The following is a 23,305-nucleotide window of genomic DNA, read 5'->3' on the forward strand; positions in this document are numbered from 1 at the left end:
TTATATGGTGATGGATGACTGAAGAGTTGAGGTGTGTGAGATTGCTAATGTTGTGGGCATCTCGAATGAACTGGTACATAATATTTTGCATAAACATTTGGACATGAGAAAACTATCCGCAAGATGGGTTCCGCGATTGCTCACACTTGACCAAAAACGGAATTGTGTGAAGTGTTGCAAGGATGGTACCAGGAAGAATCCGCAGGACTTTAAGCGTCGTTTCGTCATGGTGGATGAAACATGAATACATTACTATACTCCTGAGACAAAAAAAAAAAAAATCTAAACAATTGGTTACCAAGGGAGAATCTGCACCAAAAAAGGCGAAGACCAGTCCTTCGGCAGGAAAGGTTATGGCGACTGTCTTTTGGGAATCGCATGGGAAAATCCTCATATACTATCTGGAAAAGGGTAAAAACATTACAGGTGCATATTATTCATTGCTATTGGACCGTTTCAAAACCAAGCTGCAAGCAAAACGCCGGCGATTGGACCTCAAAAAATAGGCCCTTTCCATCACGACAATGAACCAGCACCCAACTCAGCAGTTGTGGTCGCAAAATTAATGGAAATAGGATTCCAACTCGTTTCACATCCCCCCCTATTCTCCAGACTTGGCTCCCTCAGACAAATATTTGTTCCCCAATTTGAAAAAAGTTGTTCAAATGGCTCTGAGCACTATGGGACTTGACATCTGAGGTCATCAGACCCGTAGAACTTAGAACTACTTAAACCTAACTAACCTAAGGACATCACACACATCCATGCCTGAGGCAGGATTCGAACCTGCGACCGTAGTGGTCGCGTGGTTCCAGACCGAAGCGCCTAGAACCGCTTGGCCACCGAGGCCGGCGCCCCAATTTGAAGAAATGGCTGGCGGGACAAAGATTTTATTCAAACGAGGAAGTGATTGCAGCAACTAATAAGTATTTTGCAGACTTGGCCTATTCCTATTATTCGGAAGGGTTCAACAAATTAGAACAGCGTTGGACGAAGTGTATAAGTCTAAAAGGAGACTATGTCGAAAAATAAAAAAGGTTTACCCCGAACACGTAAGTAGTTTTTATTTTTGCACGGACTTTTCAAACGCTCCTCGCACAAAAAAAGTCAAATGTAGATTAGTGGCACAACTTGAGTTACAGATCTGTTGTGTCCTCGAATTGTCCGTGAGCTGCACCCCGAAGCCACTGACCCACTGAAACCTTGAATTGTGTCTCATTGCGCGGCTTGTTAAGGCGTTACTGGCGTACCCAAAGAACCGGGTTTGAATACCGCCCTGTTGCACAGCTTTCATCAGCCGGGAAGTTATTTTTACAGCAGACACTCCGCTACTGAGTGAAAGTACGATTCCGGAGACTGGAAGCTGGTCTCGCGTTAAAGGCACGACTCGGCCATCGGTCTACGGTCGCAGCCTCTTGTTCGCTGAACGCAGACGCAGTGTTGCCAAAAGCGCGGCGCAACAAGCCTGAGCTTCTGTCGCTTCCCGCTCTCTGCCACATGTACCGACAGCCTGTTACACGAAATGTATGGTCAGACGTGTTATGATGGTTCACCACTGAACTGTGTACCCGACACTGTTTTGTCCGTGATCCGGTAGTCGAGACCACACTGAAAAACTGCACCAACAATAATGGCAGCGTGCATTTGTTTTCGTTGTGCCCAGCTAGGAATCGTGTTTCAAATCAAGCACATTTTTTTTCCCCAGTATCTCTACATCCTTTCACTTTGTTACTCCTTTTGTTGCCGGCCATGGTGGCCGAGGGGTTCTAGGCGCCACAGTCTGGAACCACGTGACCGCTGCGGTCGCAGGTTCGAATCCTGCCTCGAGCATGGATGTGTGTGATGTCCTTAGGTTAGGTAGGTTTAAGTAGTTCTAAGTTCTAGGGGCCTGATGACCTCAGAAGTTAAGTCCCATAGCGCTCAGAGCCATTTGAACCATTTTGAACTCCTTTTGTCCTTTAGCGCATTCTGTAGCTTGTCGAACTGGCTTCTCAGCGTGTTCATTATTGGTAATTGTGGCTCGGTATTTCGTTCTGACTTGAAAGACTTCTTCATGCATGTCAGTTTCCTTTAGATCTCCATGCATTTCAGTTAGCCAGTTGCATTTATTCTTTATAGATGAAGCTGAATTCTGTACTTTTTTTGAGAACCTTTTGTTATTCATTCTGTGTAAGTGTCTAGAAAACTGTGATCACCGTTTCCTGATTGTATCTGTGATTTCCATTCTGTGGCGCAACAGATTTGCTTTGATTTCTTCTTTATCCACATTACATTTTCATACTTTGATCGGAGGATTTTTTATCTATAAACTATCAGCCTCGATTGCGGTAATGAAACCAACCTTTACCTAGGTTTCAGCCCATATAATTGAACCTTCTTCATAAGATATACCTGAATCTATAATATTTCTAAGAGGGCATTGTCTAAAAATAAAACAGCCTGAATAGGCATAGTCACATTTTAAAAATGCGGCACGTACGTGTTAAGTCAACACCAAGACTTAAGCTCTGGCGTGAGCCTCGTCTCCATGGACGACGTGCGATGGGCCTCGGGAGCTCACCTGAAACTAACAAGGGAACCTCCCCATCGCACCCCCCTCAGATTTAGTTATAAGTTGGCACAGTGGATAGGCCTTGAAAAACTGAACACAGATCAATCGAGAAAACAGGGAGAAGTTGTGGGCAACTATGAAAAAAATAAGCAAAATATACAAACTGAGTAGTTCATGCGCAAGATAGGCAACATCAAGGATAATGTAAGCTTAGGAGCGCTGTGGTCCCGTGGTTAGCGTGAGCAGCTGCGGAACGAGAGGTCTTTGGTTCAAGTATTCCCTCGAGTGAAAAGTTTACTTTCTTTATTTTCGCAAAGTTATGATCTGTCCGTTCGTTCATTGACGTCTCTGTTCACTGTAATGAGTTAAGTGTCTGTGTTTTGCGACCGCACCGCAAAACCGTGCGATTAGTAGACGAAAGGACGTGCCTCTCCAATGGGAACCGAAAACATTTGATCTCAAGGTCATACGCCAACCGATACCTCCACAGGAAAACACGTCTGATATATTCTATACGACACTGGTGACGGCATGTGCGTCACATGACAGGAATATGTTGTCGACCCACCTAACTTGTACACTTGGCGAATGGGTAAAAAGATTCTTCTACCTTGCCCGATTTAGGTTTTCTTGTGGATTTGATAATCACTTCCAAAAAAGAGATGAAAACATAAGAGTTTGTGACAAACTGCAACAAATGAATGGAACAATTTCACAGTCGCACAGTTTTCCCTGTGCTCTGTCAAAACATATGTTTTTAACGTTTTCAATTTTTTCCGTGTGTAGACCGTCAAATCCTGCATATGTCCAAGCAAATTTGAACATGTCCTGGAATTTTGGAGAGCGAAGTTGATTATGTGTGAGTGCCTGAACTTTGATAATTGTCTGAAAATAAAAAATTTAACTTTTCTCTCGAAGGAAGACTTGAACCAAGGACCTCTCGTTCCGCAGCTGCTCACGCTAATCACGGGACTGTTTTTTTTTTTTTTTACGCTACTACGGCGCTCCTGAGCTGACATTATGCTTGATGTTGCCTATCTTGCGCATGGACTACTCAGTTTGTATTTGTATATTTTGCTTATTTTTTTCATAGCTCCACACAACCTCTTTCTGTTTTCTCGATTGATCTGTGTTCAGTTTTTCAAGGCCTATCCACTGTGCCAACTTATAACTAAATCTGAGGGGGGTGCGATGGGGAGGTTCCCTTGTAAGTAGGACTAGATAACACGCTTCAAATCAACATGACGGGGAACATTGCGCATGTCTAACTGAGACCATGACTGCCAAAGATAAAAGACCAACGCAATTATATCTTAAAACAAATAACTTATAGAAAGGTTGAGAATCTTAAACGTAAAGCCTCTGCACCAGGTTATGACTACATCTACATACATACTCCGCAATTCACCATACGGTGCGTGGCGGAGGGTACCTCGTACCACAACTAGCATCTTCTCTTCCTGTTCCACTCCCAAACAGAACGAGGGAAAAATGACTGCCTATATGACTCTGTACGAGCCCTAATCTCTCTTATCTTATCTTTGTGGTCTTTCCGCGAAATGTAAGTTGGCGGCAATAAAATTGTTCTGCAGTCAGCCTCAAATGCTGGTTCTCTAAATTTCCTCAGTAGCGATTACTTTCCTCTAGAGACTCCCACCCGAGTTCCTGAAGCATTTCCGTAACACTCGCGTGATGATCAAACCTACCAGTAACAAATCTAGCAGCCCGCCTCTAAAATGCTTCTATGTCCTCCCTCAATCCGACCTGATAGGGATCCCAAACGCTCGAGCAGTACTCAAGAATAGGTCGTATTAGTGTTTTATAAGCGGTCTCCTTTTCAGATGAACCACATCTTCCCAAAATTCTACCAATGAACCGAAGACGACTATCCGCCTTCCCCACAACTGCGATTACATGCTTGTCCCACTTCATATCGCTCTGCAATGTTACGCCCAAATATCTAATCGACGTGACTGTGTCAAGCACTACACTACTAATTGAATATTCAAACATTACATGATTCTTTTTCCTATTCATCTGCATTAATTTACATTTATCTATATTTAGAGTTACCGTGCGGTTAAAGGCGCTGCAGTCTGGAACCGCAAGACCGCTACGGCGCAGGTTCGAATCCTGCCTCGGGCATGGATGTTTGTGATGTCCTTAGGTTAGTTAGGTTTAACTAGTTCTAAGTTCTAGGGGACTAATGACCTCAGCAGTTGAGTCCCATAGTACTCAGAGCCATTTTATATTTAGAGTTAGCTGCCATTCTTTACACCAATCACAAATCCTGTCCAAGTCATCTTGTATCCTCCTACAGTCACTCAACGACGACACCTTCCCGTACACCACAGCATCATCAGCAAACAGCTGCACATTGCTATCCACCCTATCCAAAAGATCATTTATGTAGATAGAAAACAACAGCGGACCTGCCACACTTCCCTGGGGCACTCCAGATTATACCCTCACCGCCCATGAACACTCACCATCGAGGACAATGTACTGGGTTCTATTACTTAAGGAGTCTTCGAGCCACTCACATACTTTGGAACCAATCCCATATGGTCGTACCTTAGTTAGGAGTCTGCAGTGGGGCAACGAGTCAAACGCTTTCCGGAAGTCAAGGAATAAGGCATCCGTCTGATACCCTTCGTCCATGGTTCCCAAGATATCATGTGAAAAAGGGGCGAGTTGCGTTTCACAGGAGCGATGCTTTCTAAAGCCGTGCTGATGCATGGACAGCAACTTCTCTGTCTCAAGGAAATTCATTATATTTGAACTGAGAATATGTTCGAGAATCCTGCAGCAAATTGATGTTAAGGATATTGGTCTGTAATTTTGAGGATCCGTCCTTCTACCCTTCTTATATACAGGCGTCATGAAAATGTAACAAACTATGCATAGATTCATATAAGTTGGAACACGCTACCCCGACTTAACACTATTAGAATATATCGGCCCTTTCACAACGAATGCTGCATAACGCACCCATCGCTATTAACAAAAGGTGTCATAGGACATAAAACAGTGAAACTGTAGTTTGTAAATGGCACAATGCAATAATCTCGGTTAACCTGTACACAGATGGTCGAGTAGGTGTTTTTATCAGTTAATGTAGATATACTTCTTATTGGTGACGCCCCCTGAATGAAAAATATTATCAAGATTAATTTTTTATCATATTACTAAAAATAACGCGTGAATGAACGAACAACGCCACTTCATCACCATGTAATAGCAAACGACCAGCATAGATCAAATTGTGTTGTACGTGTAAGAAACATTGTAATTGCGTGAACGGACGTGCAACGCCCTTTCATCGCCCTTATACTCTGTCGGCCGACTACGCGCTACAAAAGAGAATTATCGCCTCTTATATTAAAGGCTATTGTTAAATAGATGTGATACGATAAAACGTACTTGACACTAAAAGAGACATAGGAAAGTGTTCATAAAAAAAATTCCTATATGTGCGACCCATCCTAGAATATTGATCAGGTGTGTTGGACCCGTACGAGCCGGCCGGTGTGGTCGAGCGGTTCTAGGCGCTTCAGTCTGGAACCGCGCGACCGCTACGATCGCAAGTTCGAATCCTGCCTCGGGCATGGATGTGTGTGATGTCCTTAGGTTAGTTAGTTTTAAGTCTTTCTCCAAAGTTCTAGGGGGCTGATGACCTCAGACGTTAAGTCCCATAGTGCTCAGAGCCATTTTGACCCGTACGAAGTAGGACTGGCAGGGGATATTGAACGTATATACAGAAAAGGGCAGGATGGGTGATTACAGACTTGGGACAGTATTATTGAGATGTTGAGGGAACTGAACCGGCAGACTCTTGAAGCTATACGGAAACTATACTGAGAAAGTCTGCTAACAACATTTCAAGAACCGGCTCTAAAATATGACTCTAGGAATATACTACAATCCCCCCCAGTCCCCCCTCCCCCCCTACACACACACACACACACACACACACACACACACACACACACACACACACACACACACATTGCTCCCATAGGGATCGTGAGAATAATATTAGATTCAAAACTTCCTGGCAGATTAAAACAGTGTGCCGGACCGAGACTCGAACTCGGGATGGGGCGTTAGTCGTGCTTGGGTAGCTCAGCTGGTAGAGCACTTGCCCGCGAGAGGCAAAGGTCCCGAGTTCGAGTCTCGGTCCGGCACACAGTTTTAGTCTGCCAGGAAGTTTCATATCAGCACACACTCCGCTGGAGAGTGAAAATCTCATTCTGGAATATTAGATTCATTACAGCATGCACAGAGGCATTCGAACAATCGTTTTTCCCGCGCTCCATACGTGACCGGCACGGGAAAAAGCCGCCATCACCGCTGCAATGGGACGTACCTTCTGCCATGCACTTCGCGGAATATAGACCTAGATGTAGATGTCATGTTTCACACACATGCAATTCTCGTCGAAAAAGTATAGAACTGAACATCAGCGCACTAGAAGTTGTTATCGCCGGTGCTGAAGCTGGGCTCGCAACGTTGCGGGTTCTATTTAGACGCAAGCGCTGCTGACCGCGAACTAGCTCGCCCGCTGACCTTTCAGGAAGCCCCAAAGGCCAGCGAGCAGAGCACCGTGCAGCGACGGGAGCGTGTTTGTCGTCGCAGCTGCCCGTCCCCAACCTGCACAACTTGCCCTTCTGTCACCTGCTAAAGGGTGAACCGCCTGCCAGGCGGATGCACCGAGTGTTGCGAATCTACCAGGTGTTAGTAGGTTAGTGCACAAGTTCGTAGCGCTTTTTCAGGAGTTCAATAAACACAACAGACACACTTCAGTCATCAATATTGTATTATCCTTCGCTATTTACAACAGTCTGTCAACGCTCGGGGTACTGTTCCATTCCGCGACAGCAGAAATCACGTGGTTTTAAGGCGAAGTGTTCGTCGAGCCACGTTCGGAGCGCGTTTTCATTCGGAGAGGGAGTTCCCTGAAGATGGTTCGATAGAGAGCGGAAAAGGTGAAAATCTGAGGGCGCAAGATCAGGTGAATAAGGTGGGTGCGGAATGACTTCCCAACCCGACTCTTGTATACTCTAGCAGAACGCGGGCGGGCGTTATCGTTGAGTAGCATTCCTTAACGGAGTCTTCGTGGTCGTTGTTCTCGGACTGCCTGTGCAAGACGTCGCAGTTGTTGACAATAAATGTCAGCAGTGATGGTTACACCTCGTGAAAGCAGTTCGCGGTACACCACACCGTTGCTCTTTCACCAGATGCATGACATTATCTTTTACAGATGCGCACAGATCTTTTTATGGTGAGTTGCTGCTTTCTTTGGGTTCAACCATTCCTTTCTTTTCCGTATGTCGGCATAAAGACACAGTTTCTCGTCAACAATAATGATGCAAGATAGGAATTGTCGGTATTGTTCACGAGCCAATTGATGACGAGTAAGCAGAGGTGCACAAACGGTCACTTGTTGATTTTTATGGTTTTGACTTACAACACGCCGTACCCATACACCCGTCTTTTGAACCTTTCTCATAGCATGCAAATGTCGCGCGATAGTGGAATGATCACAATTCATCACATTTGCCATTTCTCGAGTACAATGACGTGGATCATTTTGAATTAATGCGTTTAAACGAACTTCATCAAACCCCGAAGGTCTTCCTGAACGTCGAGGGTCATTAATGTCCGCTGATGACCGCGCAGTTGAGCGCCCCACAAACTAATCGTCATCATTATCATCATTAATGTCAAAACCATCCTCCTTAAAACGGGAAACCATTTTATTGTCACGTTCTGTCCAATGGCATCATTCCCATACACGGCACGAACGTTTGTGGCTGCTTCCGCTGCTGTCACCCCCATCCATTGAACTCAATATGTCTGAAATATTCCTATTTCTCCACTTGGCACTACATCTTCTGGCGTCCACAGCTCCACTCACCATATTCACATGACAAAATATAAATTCAAATAGCAACAGTGAACTACAAATGAGAAATGACAATCGATAAATAATCCCATGACTACTGGAATACCAACATACAAAACAAAAACGCTACGAACTTGCGCACCAACCTGATCACGCCCAGTAGTTGGTGAATTGCTGGTAAGGGTGCCATTGGATGCGGTGTGGTCGGCTCACTGCTCTCCGAGCATTGGAGACGCTACTATCTACGCAGGTAGGACCTCGATTGGCCAAAAGAGACTAGGCGTACCTCTTTTCAATCCTTCCATTAAGTAAAATTCTATGGCATCAGAATTTCTCTCAAACACGATCTCTGTTTGACAAACACGTCGAGTACAGTTGCACACCCTTAAATACAAAGGGTGATATAAATATTGCGGAGACTTTAATAATGAACAAAAAAATGGTTCAAATGGCTCTCAGCACTATGGGACTTAACATATGATCACCAGTCCCCTAGAACTTAGAACTACTTAAACCTAAGGATATCACACACACCCATGCCCAAGGCAGGATTCGAACCTGCGACCGTAGCGGTCGCGCGGTTCCAGACTGTAGCGCCTAGAACAGCTCGACCACCCTGGCCGGAAATAATGAACACTTTCATCCACAAATACTTTTCGACATCAATACATTCGTTCGTTTTTAGTGTAATATTTGTAGTATTTGTTTTTAATGTAATACGAGTGGAAAAGGTCACTGTTTCTAGTGTGGGGGATTGGGGGGAGCGCAGTATATAGCAACTTTGCCACTTTTAAGCATTGCAACACTTGTAGTGTGTGCTATTACGACAATTGTGTTGCTTCAGTATGGTCTGGACAACAGTAATCACACTAATGGAACAAGGAATGAGACAGGTGGACGTCGCTGTGAGCCAAACTGATGTGTCTAGAATCTGGAATAAGTTTCTAGCGACAAGATCAACTGAAGATCACCACTGAAATGGCTGTGGCAGAAAAAGAACAGTTATTCAGCACTGATAACTGCATGTAAAAGCAAGCAGAAGTACTCAACACAACACTGCACGCCTGTCGTGGCAGTTCCAAACAAATATAGGATTGCAAGTGTCAGCCAACCAGGGTGGCGGAGCAGTTCTAGGTGCTACAATCTGGAACTGCGCGATCGCTACATTCACATGTTCGAATCTGGCCTCGGGCATGGATGTGTGTCGTGTCTCTAGGTTAGTTAGGTTTAAGCAGTTCTGAGTTCTAGGGGACTGATGACCTCAGAAGTTAAGTCCCATAGTGCTCAGAGCCATTTGAACCATTTGCGAGTGTCAACACAAACAGTGCCCAGTAGCCTCCATCATCAGGGAGACAGAAGATATCTCAAGGCTCCTCCTCTAAATCAGTTGTAGAGAGGGGCTCATATTGTATGGGCATGAAACCATTCTTTGTGGGATAGGCAGCAGAGGGACACAACACTCTTTCCTGATGAGACCCATATCAGTCTCTAACCTGACAATATTGATACTCATATGTCGAGGCAACAAGGGCAACATTTACACTCTAATTGTATCATAGACATCCACCCTTATCGTGGTAGTTCAGTCGTGTTTGGGGTGAAATTGTCTATGGCCGCAGGCTACACCTTGTGCCAATATATGGGATGATGACTGGTGAGAAGTATCGAAATTAAATCCTTGCACACATTGTGGCTTTGTTTGGTAAACATACTGGAGTGGGATTCACCCTGTCATCACAATCTTTGAACACCACCTTAATGGGGCATAAAACCAGTCAGATGAAATGGCCTCCATATTCTCCAGATCTCATTTGCACTGAGGATGTGTGGGCCTTGCTAAAACAAGCAGTTTTCAGTCATTCTGCCCCACCAGAGGTCTTAAAGGGCCTCATAGAGACCAGTGTGGAGGAACAAGATAATGTCCCACAGGATTATCTGCACAATTTGCTAAGGAGATGCCAAATTGCATTGAAAAGTCTCTCCAGTTACAAGGAGGACTAATTGGTTCATAAACAATGTTTTATACAAGATGACAATGAGATGAAATTGTAGTGTCTGCAGTGGAATCTTTTGTAAGGGTTTGTTTTTGTTTTTTGTTTGTGTTTTTTCAAATGGAAGTATGTTTATCTTATTTGTTTTGTTTTCATATGACAGTAGCTGACAGAACAAAATCAGTTTTTTTTCTATCATGCCCAGTATTTGACAATAAAGCAATATGCAACATTTATTTTGAGCACTATATTTGACAAAACTGTCAGGGCCTGCTGAAAAATAATGCCTCCAAATTTTTTATGTGAAAATCCTTGAAGTTTCTAAATGAAATAAATGTTACTAACATTCTATATTTTTATTCTTCATGTCTACATGTTTTTCAATACAGTCACCCTAGCAACAAACTCATTTCTCCCAACGAGAGACCAGTTTGTTGATACTATCACTGTAGAAAGTTTTACTGTGTTGACAAAGCCACAACCTCCCCTCTGCTTGCACCACTTCACTGCTATCGTTACTTTTGGAAGCAGATGAAAATTGGATGGGGCCAAGTAGGGATCGTATGTAGGATGACTGATAACAGTGAACCCAAGGCATCAGATTGTTGGAGATGTCACAGCACTTGTGTGTTGTCTGGCATTGTCGTACCGAAGACGAAGGTGCTCCTTGTGTGGATGAACTCTTCGAATTCGAAACTTTATCAGCACGCTGATTCTCATGCACCACTATGTTACAGGCTGTAATTCGGAGACCTCTAATTGCAAAGGGCTGCAAATATGTAGACACGAAAAATAAAGAAGTAGAATGTTAATAATATTCTCTCATTTAAAAAGTTAAAGAATTTTCACATACAACAATTGCAGGCATTACTTTTCAGCACTCTCTTGTAGTAATGTTTGAGAAATTGTTTTATCATGTACGGGGTCCTTAACAGTAAGATGTACACACTCACAATAGACATTTGTATTACTTATTAAATTAGTGACTTGTTGAAGCTAAATATTCAGTGTGAAATAATTTTGCAGAATTCAGGGCATGTAGGAAATATTTATGTATTGTTCTCATCTGTGAAATACGTTGAATTATTAATACAATGCTGTTGTGACTTATGGATATTCAGATTTAGGTATCTTATTTCAGGAAGCCATTTCCAAATTTTCCATAAACAAATGGCTGAGAGGGGAGGAGTATTTAGGCAAGACCTGAGGTAGAGAAGGGAACATTATAAGCTCAACATTCTTAGTCAATGGACAGATTGCTATTAGGAGTGTCATATGCTCTCAGTCCACGAGACAATACTGGTACAGCCATCTACTCTTAGAAGTCAAAGTGTATACAAAGCACTCACACCTTATGAAGAAAAGATATCTCTATTTGCTACTATGACCAGGAAGCCTCACTCTCATTTCTTCCTTCTGTGCTTTTCAGTAAGGGTGATAGAGTGAAGTGATGTAACCATGTGTCAGGTTACAAACTGTAGAGGCACTCTATGGAAAACAATTACTGTACAGTATCACCCCTCTGTGAGTACAGAGAAAGACTCCTTGTAGTTTACCATCTGATGCAAGTGATAGTGCTGCAAGCAATGCTGGATACAGTGAGCACACAAACGTAATCTATGGGCATGAAGGGAGCCAAGTCAGTACCCATTATTTCTGTGGTGTCATCATGGTGTAATCCAGCCCACCGGATGCCACTCTCTGGGCATAAAGTGTATACTCCCAACTAGTTTCACAATAGTCAGACATTGTTCCTGATGAAGATGGAGTCAGTCATCAAAAGATTAGGATTTTATCCAAATTTGACGTGGTAAGTGTACCAGAAACATTTTATCCAAGTCATCTCACTGTAGTGGAAGGTCTCAGATCCACAGACTGGCTCATCCTCATGTGTCATGTTTTCACTTTCTCTGTGTGGGTTCTGCCCGTATGCCTGTATGTTTGCATGACATGATTGTGTTTAGTTGATGTTCTTAAGCGTAGTGTATACACCTTAAATTGTGAACTACAGTTAAGTGTTTTACAAACTCTCATTAATCTATATGTAACCTGCCATTCTTTAGTTCGTAACTTTATTATTGTTATTATCAATCATCAACATCATCATCATCATCATCATCATAATATGTAAGCTTTGTGTCTGTCAAAAATAAAAGGCTATTTATCTAAAAACACAGATGATGTGACTTACCGAACGAAAGTGGTGGCAGGTTGATAGGCACACAAACATACACATGAAATTCAAGCTTTCGCAACAAACTGTTGCCTCATCAGGAAAGAGGGAAGGAGAGGGAAAGACGAAAGGATGTGGGTTTTAAGGGAGAGGGTAAGAAGTCATTCCAATCCCGGGAGCAGAAAGACTTACCAAAGCTTGAATTTCATGTGTATGTTTGTGTTTGTTTGTGTACCTATCGACCTGCCAGCACTTTCGTTCGGTAAGTCACATCATCTGTGTTTTTAGATATATTTTTCCCATGTGGAATGTTTCCTTCTATTATATTCATATCATAAAAGGCTATTTGTTTGATTACCAACAAGCATCCTTTTACTTTATCACAAACATAGAGTCCAAATTAAGAATGCAATAATTATAACTTACTTACAGGCTAGCAATGCTATGACTACTTGTGAAATATGTTTCCAGTTGACATTTGTAAAGCAGACCAATTTAGTGACAATGTTGCTGGTGTTTCTGCAGGACATCGGTGCTGTTCGTGTCCATCTCATTTGTGGTACTGATGATCATCTCACTGGCATGGCTGGTCTTCTACTACGTGCAGCGTTTCCGTTATATCCATGCCAAGGACCGTCTCTCGGTAAGTCTGACTCCACAATGAGTATGCTTGTAATAATTGCATACATTATTTGAAGAATGGACACTAAGCAGGCACAAGGCATGAGCTGTGAATTTTCATTTCTAATTCAAAGAATCTTTTTGAACATTATGAGAAAGTTAAAGGACAACTGAATATTAGCAGAGAAGCTATTTTTTCCCACATCAACAATTAGAAATCATATCACTTGATTGGATAGATGGTGACAAATTAAAGTTAATGCTATATTACTGTAAGTCAGTAAAAATAATGTATTCATTGTATTTCTTGAAGGAGAGCCTTGAGGGATGGAGTGATTCAAGTTACATATTAACAGTCAGAAGCAAACACACTTCTGTAAAGTGTAATAACAATCAGTTATGATATGTGCTAATCTATTCACATTGATAATAATCTGTATTATTTTTAGATTATTTTAAAAACATTAAAAGCCACTGCTCTTCCTCTTACACTACTCAGCTGCTGTTTACTGTTCAGAAAACACTATCAGCTGTCTACAAGCCAAAAGAGTTAAGAATCTGTTTAATATGTGTTTAATATGAGCATTAGTCCTAACTAGAATTTATATCTCTGAGTCCAAACACTCGTACAAATTAAAGAAAGAGTGGCTTTGGTTTTGAATAACTGGGCATTTTCAAATTCCTGTCTGCTGTCTCCCCCCTGGCAACTTACTAAAGACTTTTACAGAAGAACATCTCTAGATATTTAGGTGCAAAGCTGGCAAAATTAAGCCCTTTGCTTAACTTATCCATATGTTGGAACTATCTCAGTTTGTTCCATCTGAATGTCTAAGAGTTTCATTTAGAATGTGCCCATTGATGAGTAATTCTTAATCTGTTATCATTACTGTACGTCTGAGACTATGCAGTAGAGTTTTTCTAAGATGAAGAGTCAGGATGTCCATTGTATACCAACATAAGCCTTTTTCCTCTACTCTCCTGGGGAGTGTATCTATACAAAAAAGGTGAGCCAGTTCCAGGGCATAGATTTTACAGGGGGACCATTAGACCCATTATTCTTGGATTTTGATGAGTCTTTAAGTATGTTGTAGAGGGACCTGTCTTGAGTACCTGGCTACTAAGTTTTCACACAATGCCCTCTTGTTTTGGAGAAAAATCAATATTGAAGTTCTGTGAGTATCTTCTGTCCCTGTAATGTCAGTCATATTTCAACCAATCAGAAGTAGTGGAGTGGCTAAAGTTCACAGCTATCACACTGGTTGTACAGGTTTGAATCCTTTACTGTGTATAGGTTTAAATCCCGTACCATGTTCACTACGTCACGTAACTGTTATCTTTCATTGAATAAGTATCAATGACAAAACAAGTACAACCTATGCAGTCAAAATGTATAGGTGTGTAAATTTCCTAAAAGTTGCTAGGGGCAGTAATCTACATCTTCATCTATGTGCCACAATCAACCTTAGAATGTGGTTGGAGAATGGCATCATCACTTTCATGTCTGTAGTTGAATGTGATTAAAGAGTGATGCATTATACTTTTGGTTCTTTAATGGAATCCTTGGCACTTGCAGAGAGATGCATACTGCATTTTATGAGAGCAATGTGATAGCTAGATTGATGAGTGTATTTAGATCAGGGCTTCAGTGTCAACAAAAAGATTCAAGAGCAATTACCATTAAAAGCTCAGCTTCAGTCTAGAGATCTCTGGTAACTTTTATGCTTTGGAAACCCAGGTGAAAAAACCATAGACACATCCCAATTACATCACAAGTGCAAATTAAACCTACAGCAGAAAATAGACAAAAAATTCTAATTGCCAGGTGATAGTGGGATACGAATGTTAAAAATGTCTCCTTTGGGCTCTCTGACAAAATATCTTGGTAAATAGTGTGATTATTGGGGCCACAGAAAATAATTTTCTGAGAAACTTCAATTACGCAACTGAGAAGGATATGTAGTGCACCAATGGGAATATTCCTTATTAGTGTGAAGATCATATCATTTGCTGAGCTGTATTTTAAACATTGGATGTAGCACTCAACATGGGAGAACACATTACTGCTGCACTTTGAGAATCAGATGGGGGGGATGGAGGAGGCATTCATGTATGGACATGACTGATGAACTGTTCCTGACTCCACTATATCTTGTGCTGCAAAATCTAAATGCTTCTGATATGAAGCTACTTACGCAGCTAACTGCCAGAAACATTTTGGTTGATCAGTGCTGTATACATCATGTTTAGATAACCATATTAATTAAAATGGGTGAATTTCTAAAAACAATACAGAAAAATGAAACATTAAATGAAATATCAGCAGAGGTGTCATTAGAACACTATTGGAAATTCTGACAGATACAAATTGTTATAAAATCATTGTAGAAGGAAAAAAAGAGTATAGGGATTAGGTGTATACAAAGAGAGCAGGGTTAGTCTCACACCTTATAAATTATTAAGTTTCATGTTACACAGTTCTTTGAATGGTATACTGTAACAGTGGTACTGGAAACACACAAGCTATTAATACTGATCCTCATTCCAAGGGAGCATTCACAATAATTGCATTTAGAAAATTTAAGTTTGATATTCTGTCAGAATGTATTGAGTCATCAGATGTACAGGCTATTGGGTTATTTTTCATAGTGAAGTTTCCAGTGTGGGTAGAATAGTGTAGACCAGTCTTCACTGACAACTTGGCAACTTATGCTTAGATCCAACTGATTTCAAACATTCTGAAATCAAAATGATCTTAGAGGTTTATGTGACAAAGACAGTTAAATGCTAATGACCAGATATACTGGTGAAGTATGTTTTACAATACAGAACATTCAGTCAAATGAGAATCATTAAAACTGACTCAGAGACAGTTTACAGAAAGAAATATGAGGAAAGGTTTATTAAGTGGACACTTCAGATTAGAAATTTAAATATGCACCTACATCTTGTGAAAGCTAGTTTCCCTTAAAGCAGATGAAAGTAAAATTTAAGAGAACCAAGGAGGAAGGACTTGAGTTTGAACTATCTTGTTTTGCTTCTGCTTTGTAGAAATGGGAAGCCATTGGTGTCATCATTCTTTGGTGATGTGTGCATTTCCAATATTGCAACAACACCAATAGTTTTACATTTGTCATCAATTTTAGTAGCTCCTAATAACAATGGTTCACAAACACATAGCAAACCTCGCTATTTCCGTGATGCACACTTCCTACTGTTAGAGAATCTCAATTTGACCATTTTCAAAGTCACTCCAATCAACAGCTTTCTGCAAACTTTGCACAGGGATCAGAATGAAAGATTTCCCTAAATCTTATCTCTACCACTTATTAAGTGTCTTTCATACAATGTGACATATCCTTCAAGTGACATTCCTTGGTAGAAAAATGATACTGGCTCAACAATGTAAATTACTGTTGATTGCAATATTTTGATGTGGGATGGGTCCACAGGATCATGTAATTATTAAAAATGGACATTTACATTCAAGACTGTCAAGCGTATCACTTTTTGTTTATTGTGTTGATGAGTAATATTCAAAATTGTAATCATAATAAATATATGTTGAATATAGACTACTGACATTTTGTTGTATGACCACTGTCATTGTATGGGAAGTAAAGAGCAACACTTGTAAATTTAAGGGAAAAAAGTTAAAGTTATACTTCCTCTGTGAATTTCTCTTTAACTGCATCCATAAAATCTTACCAATACTCATTTCAATACTTAGTTCATCTCAAACAAATTTCTGGGAAGAAATTCTTGTTGAGGGTTATTTTCAACTTCCGACGCATGAATCGTTATATGAAATGACTACTAATTAGTAGTACACAAGGTTCTAAAATTCTGATTCCTTCTTAATATTCTGAAGTTTAAAATAGGATAAAATATTAACAGAGTGCATTTGTTTCAGGGTGGTATATATGTGTAAGCTCCCAGTAAAGAAATAACTTCCCTACAACACATCTAACCTTCATGATGCACTATCACTTCATAGTAGTTCCAAAAGTAAATCATAAAAGACAGACAAATTATGATTTACACAGCTTTTTATATGCTGTTACAGAGGCGGCTCTGCAGTGCAGCAAAGAAGGCATTGTCTAAGATACCAACAAAGAACATCAAATCAGAAGACAAGGTATGAATAAATAGTTAATAACCAACAAACTCACTGTATTCATAGATCAAGATGACATTTGATAATACTGGAGAGTGGCTGCTGCCTGGAAGGATAATGCTAACTTCACACTTGCTCTGTATGCCATGTGAATATTTCATAAATGTATGTGTTTTCCCATAGTAATGAGCTTTTTCAAAGGCCTTTAACTGATTGTTCTTATTAATGTATCAGGGTGCATTAATATGAAATTATATCTAAAACTACTTCAGCAATTAAAACTCAATCTTCCGATACATTCAGTGGTTTATTTTTCACTGGTACAGGTCAGTTTTGAGAAAGTAGATAAGGATTTGTAAAACCTTTTATTAAACTAAAGCCTTTTTCATTCCTAATACAAACTAAACAATTTCATCACTTGTTTACAGGAAATCCAAGGGGACGGTGAATGCTGTGCTGTGTGCATTGAACCATACAAGATCTCAGATGTTCTGAGAATCTTGCCATGCAGGTATGACCCCCAGTTTTCTGTCATAGAAATTCTTTGAAACAATATACAAAAATGAGAAAAGATGACCATTCACTTCCAGGTGACTGAGGTGTAGCATGTAACAAACAAATACTTAATAGTGCAGAGATTTCACCAGCTTTCAGCGTATCACTCTTTTTAGATTTAAGTATGCACTCTCAAACACACAGTCACACAAATGCACCCTTCTGCAGCACTGCCAGTTTCCTGATGTGCACGCTGCTCAGAAGTGTAGCTGTTGTCTCTAGCGGAACCTGTAATGAACAGCACGGGAATATAGTGTTTCTATACAGCACTGTGTCATGTTATTTGAGGCCTGTCTTGTATGAATGCACAATCTCTGGAAAAATCACATTAGCAGACAATGGGCAGACATCAGACTAGTAGCAGGCATACATGGGCTAATGCTGATATACAATGCCTTCACTGGAATTTTTGTTTCACAGCCCTAGTATTTTTCCATCTATCTGTGCTAGCAATGTCGTTATCTTGGAATTGAATCTGCTATGCATTTGTATGGTACAAAATTTTGTCCGATTTTATTTCCGTTGTTGTTAATGATTTTGTTGTTCACAGGCACGAGTTTCATAAGTCATGCATCGATCCCTGGCTGCTGGAGCACCGCACGTGTCCCATGTGCAAGATGGATATTCTGAAGCACTACGGCTTTGTGGTGAGAGCTAGTTAATGTCACATTCACTTTCAAAAACTAATCTGAATAGTCACAATACACGAGAAAAAGAAATTCTGAGAATGGAACTTAACTGCCATACAAATACTTACACAGTTAACCATTTGCCTCATTCTGTGGAAATTTGCTTTCCCATCTGCACCCAACTGAGCTAATGTTCTGCCCATAATAACACTGATATTGATGAGAAATTAAAGTCTAACTTTTCTCACTGTACTCCTCCTTTACACACATTTGATTAAGTCAGATTGTCATCACTCTGTTAGTACAATAAGTGGCATGTAAACATCACAAAGAATTGTTAGTAGAGTCATGCAGATATATTGTGACAAAAGTATTGTTAGAACCTCATTATAGTAGCTCATAAGAAAATAAGTTAGTATTTCTAAGGACAGGAGGGTAGTTTGAAAAGTTTGTGGAATGACACAAGATGTCAATGGTAGTGCAATGAGGTTCCCATTTAATAACTGGTTTTCCTTTACGAGTAAATACAGGATGCATGAGTGATCTGGATAGATATCTGTTGTTGTTGTTGTTGTTGCTGCTGCTGCTGCTGCCATGTAGCACTTTGTGAAGATGGGGAAAAAAATCGAGATTTCAGCAGTGAGTAAGTACTTCATAAAGAAAGGTATGAAAGCAAAGAAAATTTATGTCGATTTTCAGAACACACTGGTGGACTCGCTCCTTCATATACAACTGCTGTCTAGTGGACAAACGAGTTTAAATACGACCAGGAGAGCTTAGATGATGGTCTACATAGTGCTTGGCTAAAATGTAGCACTACCCTAGAAATTATTGCAAAAGTGCATATAATGTTCATGAAGGGTCACCAACGGGACATACATATCACATTTTAACAGAGGAAATATGAGAAAATTGTCTGATAGATGTGTGCTGCGACTCTTAACATAGGATCAGAAACTCATAAGAATGGAAATATCTGAATAATGTTTGGCCCATTTCATAGCAACCAACAAGATTTTTGTGCCAGTTTATGAATACTGATGATACCTTGGCTCACAACTACTCCAGAGACAAAACAACAGTCAGTGCAGTGGAAAAATGTTGGTTCACCATCATCACCATAACCACCACCACCAAAGACAGAAAAGTCAGTATGGGTAGCTGGAAAGGTCGTGGCATCAGTTTTCTGGGATACAAATGGAATTGTGCTGATAGATTACCTTCACACTGATCAAACAATTACAAGACAGTACTACACTAACCTGCCAGATCAAGTACAGCAAAAAAAAAGGTAGAAATGGTCAGGTTTGTCAAGGAAGAAAGTCATCTTTCATCAAGACAATGCACACCCATACAAAATTGTCATTGCCAAAGCAAAAATACATGAACTAAGATACTGATTATTGGGTGCAGCATGCTGGGACATGACTTTCACAGCCAGAACCTGATTTCATTGTATGACTCCCTGCAGTAGTTTCTAGATTTGCTACTCCCATAACTGAATGACTTGAGGCATGGACAGCTCTGCCAGTAGGACAAACATGATAATGTAAAAGAATGCTGAAACTGTATGTGAAAATACACTGCAAATCTGGGAATTTGAACTGTCACAGAAATATGAAAAAAGCGCTAAATAAACACTAAAAACAGTGCAAACCAACAGCATCAACTAAGAGAATACAGTTTCCACACACGTGAATGGAAAACAACCAGCCTTATTTGGCTGATTTGGACCTTTTAGACTCTCACCTCTTCCCAAAGCTCAGAATCTTTTTAAGTGGACAGAGATTCTCGTCAAACGAAGAACTAAGAGCCAAAGTTGATGGGTATTTTGCAGGCTTGGAGGAATTTAATTTTTGAAATGGAATAAAGGCAGTGGAACATCACTGGACAAAGTGCATTAATTCAGAGGGAGATTAAATTGAAAAATAATATAAAAAAAAGTTCCACTGAGGTAAGTCAATTCTTTCAATTCTGTTCCTAGAACTTTTCAAACTACCTCCACATTAACACATTTAAAGCCTCGTTTATTACATTTGCAATTGCCAGAAAGTACTTAAAGAACTAGTATTTATTTATCTTATTCTATGCCACAATCATGGACTAATTGAAGTTGCATGAATTGTAGAGGGAATAAGAAAGCTTTTCTGGTGAAGGTAAAAGCAAAATACAATAATATACCAACAAAATGAACTAGTCGTGTAATAAGGTGGTGAGGAGGGGGAAAGGTGAAAGGGAGTGAGAAGAAGAAAGAAAACTCTAACTTTATACCAGGCAGAAACAGAAAGCAATGTTATTTGTCATAAATGAATGGTAAGACATATTAAAGTAATGGCTTTAGAAGTTTAGATATTCTTCTGTACTTTTATTCTCCAAAAAAAAGTTATATAAATCTATTAAATGTGGTAGACAAAGTGATATAACATTCAGAAATTTGTACTGTCATGATGTGCAAGAAATAGACATGGGCAAAAAAATTTAAAGATTGAAGTGCAGCAAATATTTGAAATTGTTAGACGTTAGATATATACAGGGTGTTACAAAAAGGTACAGCCAAACGTTCAGGAAACATTCCTCACACACAAATAAAGAAAAGACGTTATGTGGACATGTGTCCGGAAATGCTTAATTTCCATGTTAGAGCTCATTATAGTTTCGACAGTATGTACTGTACTTCCTTGATTCACCGCCAGTTGGCCCAATTGAAGGAAGGTAATGTTGACTTCGGTGCTTGTGTTGACATGCGACTCATTGCTCTACAGTACTAGCATCAAGCACATCAGTACGCAGCATCAACAGGTTAGTGTTCATCATGAACGTGGTTTTGCAGTCAGTGCAATGTTTACAAATTTGGAGTTGGCAGATGCCCATTTGATGTATGAATTAGCACGGGGCAACAGCCATGGCGTGGTACGTTTGTATCGAGACAGGTTTCCAGAATGAAGGTGTCCCGACAGGAAGACTTTCGAAGCAATTGATCGGCATCTTAGGGAGCACGGAACATTCCAGCCTATGACCATGTCACTGTATGGAGAGTGCTACAGGAGAACCAGTTGTTTCCGTACCATGTACAGCGTGTGCAGGCACTATCAGCAGCTGATTGGCCTCCACGGGTACACTTCTGCGAATGGTTCATCCAACAATGTGTCAATCCTCATTTCAGTGCAAATGTTCTCTTTACGGATCCAACGTGATCAAATTGTACATTTTTACAATCAACATGTGTGGGCTGACGAGAATCCGCACGCAATTGTGCAATCACGTCATCAACAGAGATATTCTGTGAACGTTTTGGCAGGCGTTGTTGGTGATGTCTTGATTGGGCCCCATGTTCTTCCACCTATGCTCAATGGAGCACATTATCATGATTTCATACAGGATACTCTACCTCTGCTGCTAGAACATGTGCCTTTACAAGTACGACACAATATGTGGTTCATGCACGATGGAGCTCCTGCACATTTCAGTCGAAGTGTTCGTACGCTTCTCAACAACAGATTCGGTGACCGATGGATTGGTAGAGGCGGACCAATTCCATGGCCTCCACGCTCTCCTGACCTCAACCCTCTTGACTTTCATTTACGGGGGCATTTGAAAGCTCTTGTCTATGCAACCCCAGTACCAAATGTAGAGACTCTTCGTGCTTGTATTGTGGACGGCTGTGATACAATACGCCACTCTCCAGGGCTGCGTCAGCGCATCAGGGAATTCCATGCAATGGAGGGAGGATGCATGTATCCTCGCCAACAGAAGATATTTTGAACATTTCCTGTAACAAAGTGTTTGAAGTCACGCTGGTACGTTCTGTTGCTGTGTGTTTCCATTGCATGATTAATGTGATATGAAGAGAAGTAATAAAATGAGCTCTAACATGGAAAGTAAGCATTTCCGGACGCATGTCCACATAACATATTTTCTTTCTTTGTGTGTGAGGAACGTTTCTTGAAAGTTTGGGCATACCTTTTTGTAACACCCTGTATATCTTTGCTTTTCTTGAAGATTCTGACAAACTGTATCATAGTAATCCCACGAATCCACATCACACAACAGCCAGGAAATGTTTCAGTTGTTAGAAGTTAATAAAACATTGGTAGATACAAGTATCTCAAAGGATGACATGAAATGAAAAACTAAATGAAAGGTAGATTATAGTTCAAATCTCCATTGATGATGAGATCATTAAAGATGAAGTACTATCTTGAACTATACAGTCAAGGGAAAGGAAATCAGCAGTAGTCTATTCAATGGAATGATGCCATCAAGCACCTGTAGAAAGGGAAATAAGGGCCATAACATACATGAAGTTAAATAAACAATGAAGAAGATTAGAGAGGGTAGAGGGAGAGGAGGACAAATGAGGTAGAAGGTAGACACAGGAAGTTGGCAGAGAGGGGGAAACAGTGGTGGGTGTTGGAGGCAGGGAGAAGAGAGATAAAAATCTCTGTGGCAAATGTGTAAGAGATCAGACCTGAAAGGGTTGTGGGACCAAAGAGGCTTATTGGAAGGACAAGGGACAGTTCTCACTATCTAATGTTCAGAGGAAGGTAATGGGGCTGGGAAGGAATATGACAGCAGGGTCCAGATGGAAGAAGCTGTTGAATTTGACAACATTGGGTCAAGTACCATGTGCAGATGTCCTGATCTGTTCAATGATATGAATGTTGAAAGTGGGACAGTTCTTAGTCTGAACAATTCTGTCTGCTGTAATAAACATTTAGAGCATTAGGTTTACTTTATGTTGACAATGAGAGATTAAGTGTTCA

The 23,305-nt window shown here is 40.7% G+C and overlaps 1 protein-coding gene across 2 annotated transcripts in view; it reads left to right on the forward strand.

Annotated features, from left to right (window-relative positions):
• Window positions 1-23,305, forward strand: part of LOC124622144 (protein goliath) — a 639,805-nt gene that overhangs the window by 603,564 nt on the left and 12,936 nt on the right. For both annotated transcript variants that reach the window (XM_047147776.1, XM_047147777.1), the window contains 4 exons: window positions 13,149-13,266; window positions 17,308-17,379; window positions 17,787-17,869; window positions 18,464-18,560. In XM_047147776.1, the coding sequence (XP_047003732.1) occupies window positions 13,149-13,266; window positions 17,308-17,379; window positions 17,787-17,869; window positions 18,464-18,560 (370 nt within the window). The remainder of the gene's footprint in view (window positions 1-13,148; window positions 13,267-17,307; window positions 17,380-17,786; window positions 17,870-18,463; window positions 18,561-23,305) is intronic.

The sequence above is a fragment of the Schistocerca americana genome, chromosome 7 (genome assembly GCF_021461395.2).
Source record: "Schistocerca americana isolate TAMUIC-IGC-003095 chromosome 7, iqSchAmer2.1, whole genome shotgun sequence".
NCBI classification, from domain to species: domain Eukaryota; kingdom Metazoa; phylum Arthropoda; class Insecta; order Orthoptera; family Acrididae; genus Schistocerca; species Schistocerca americana.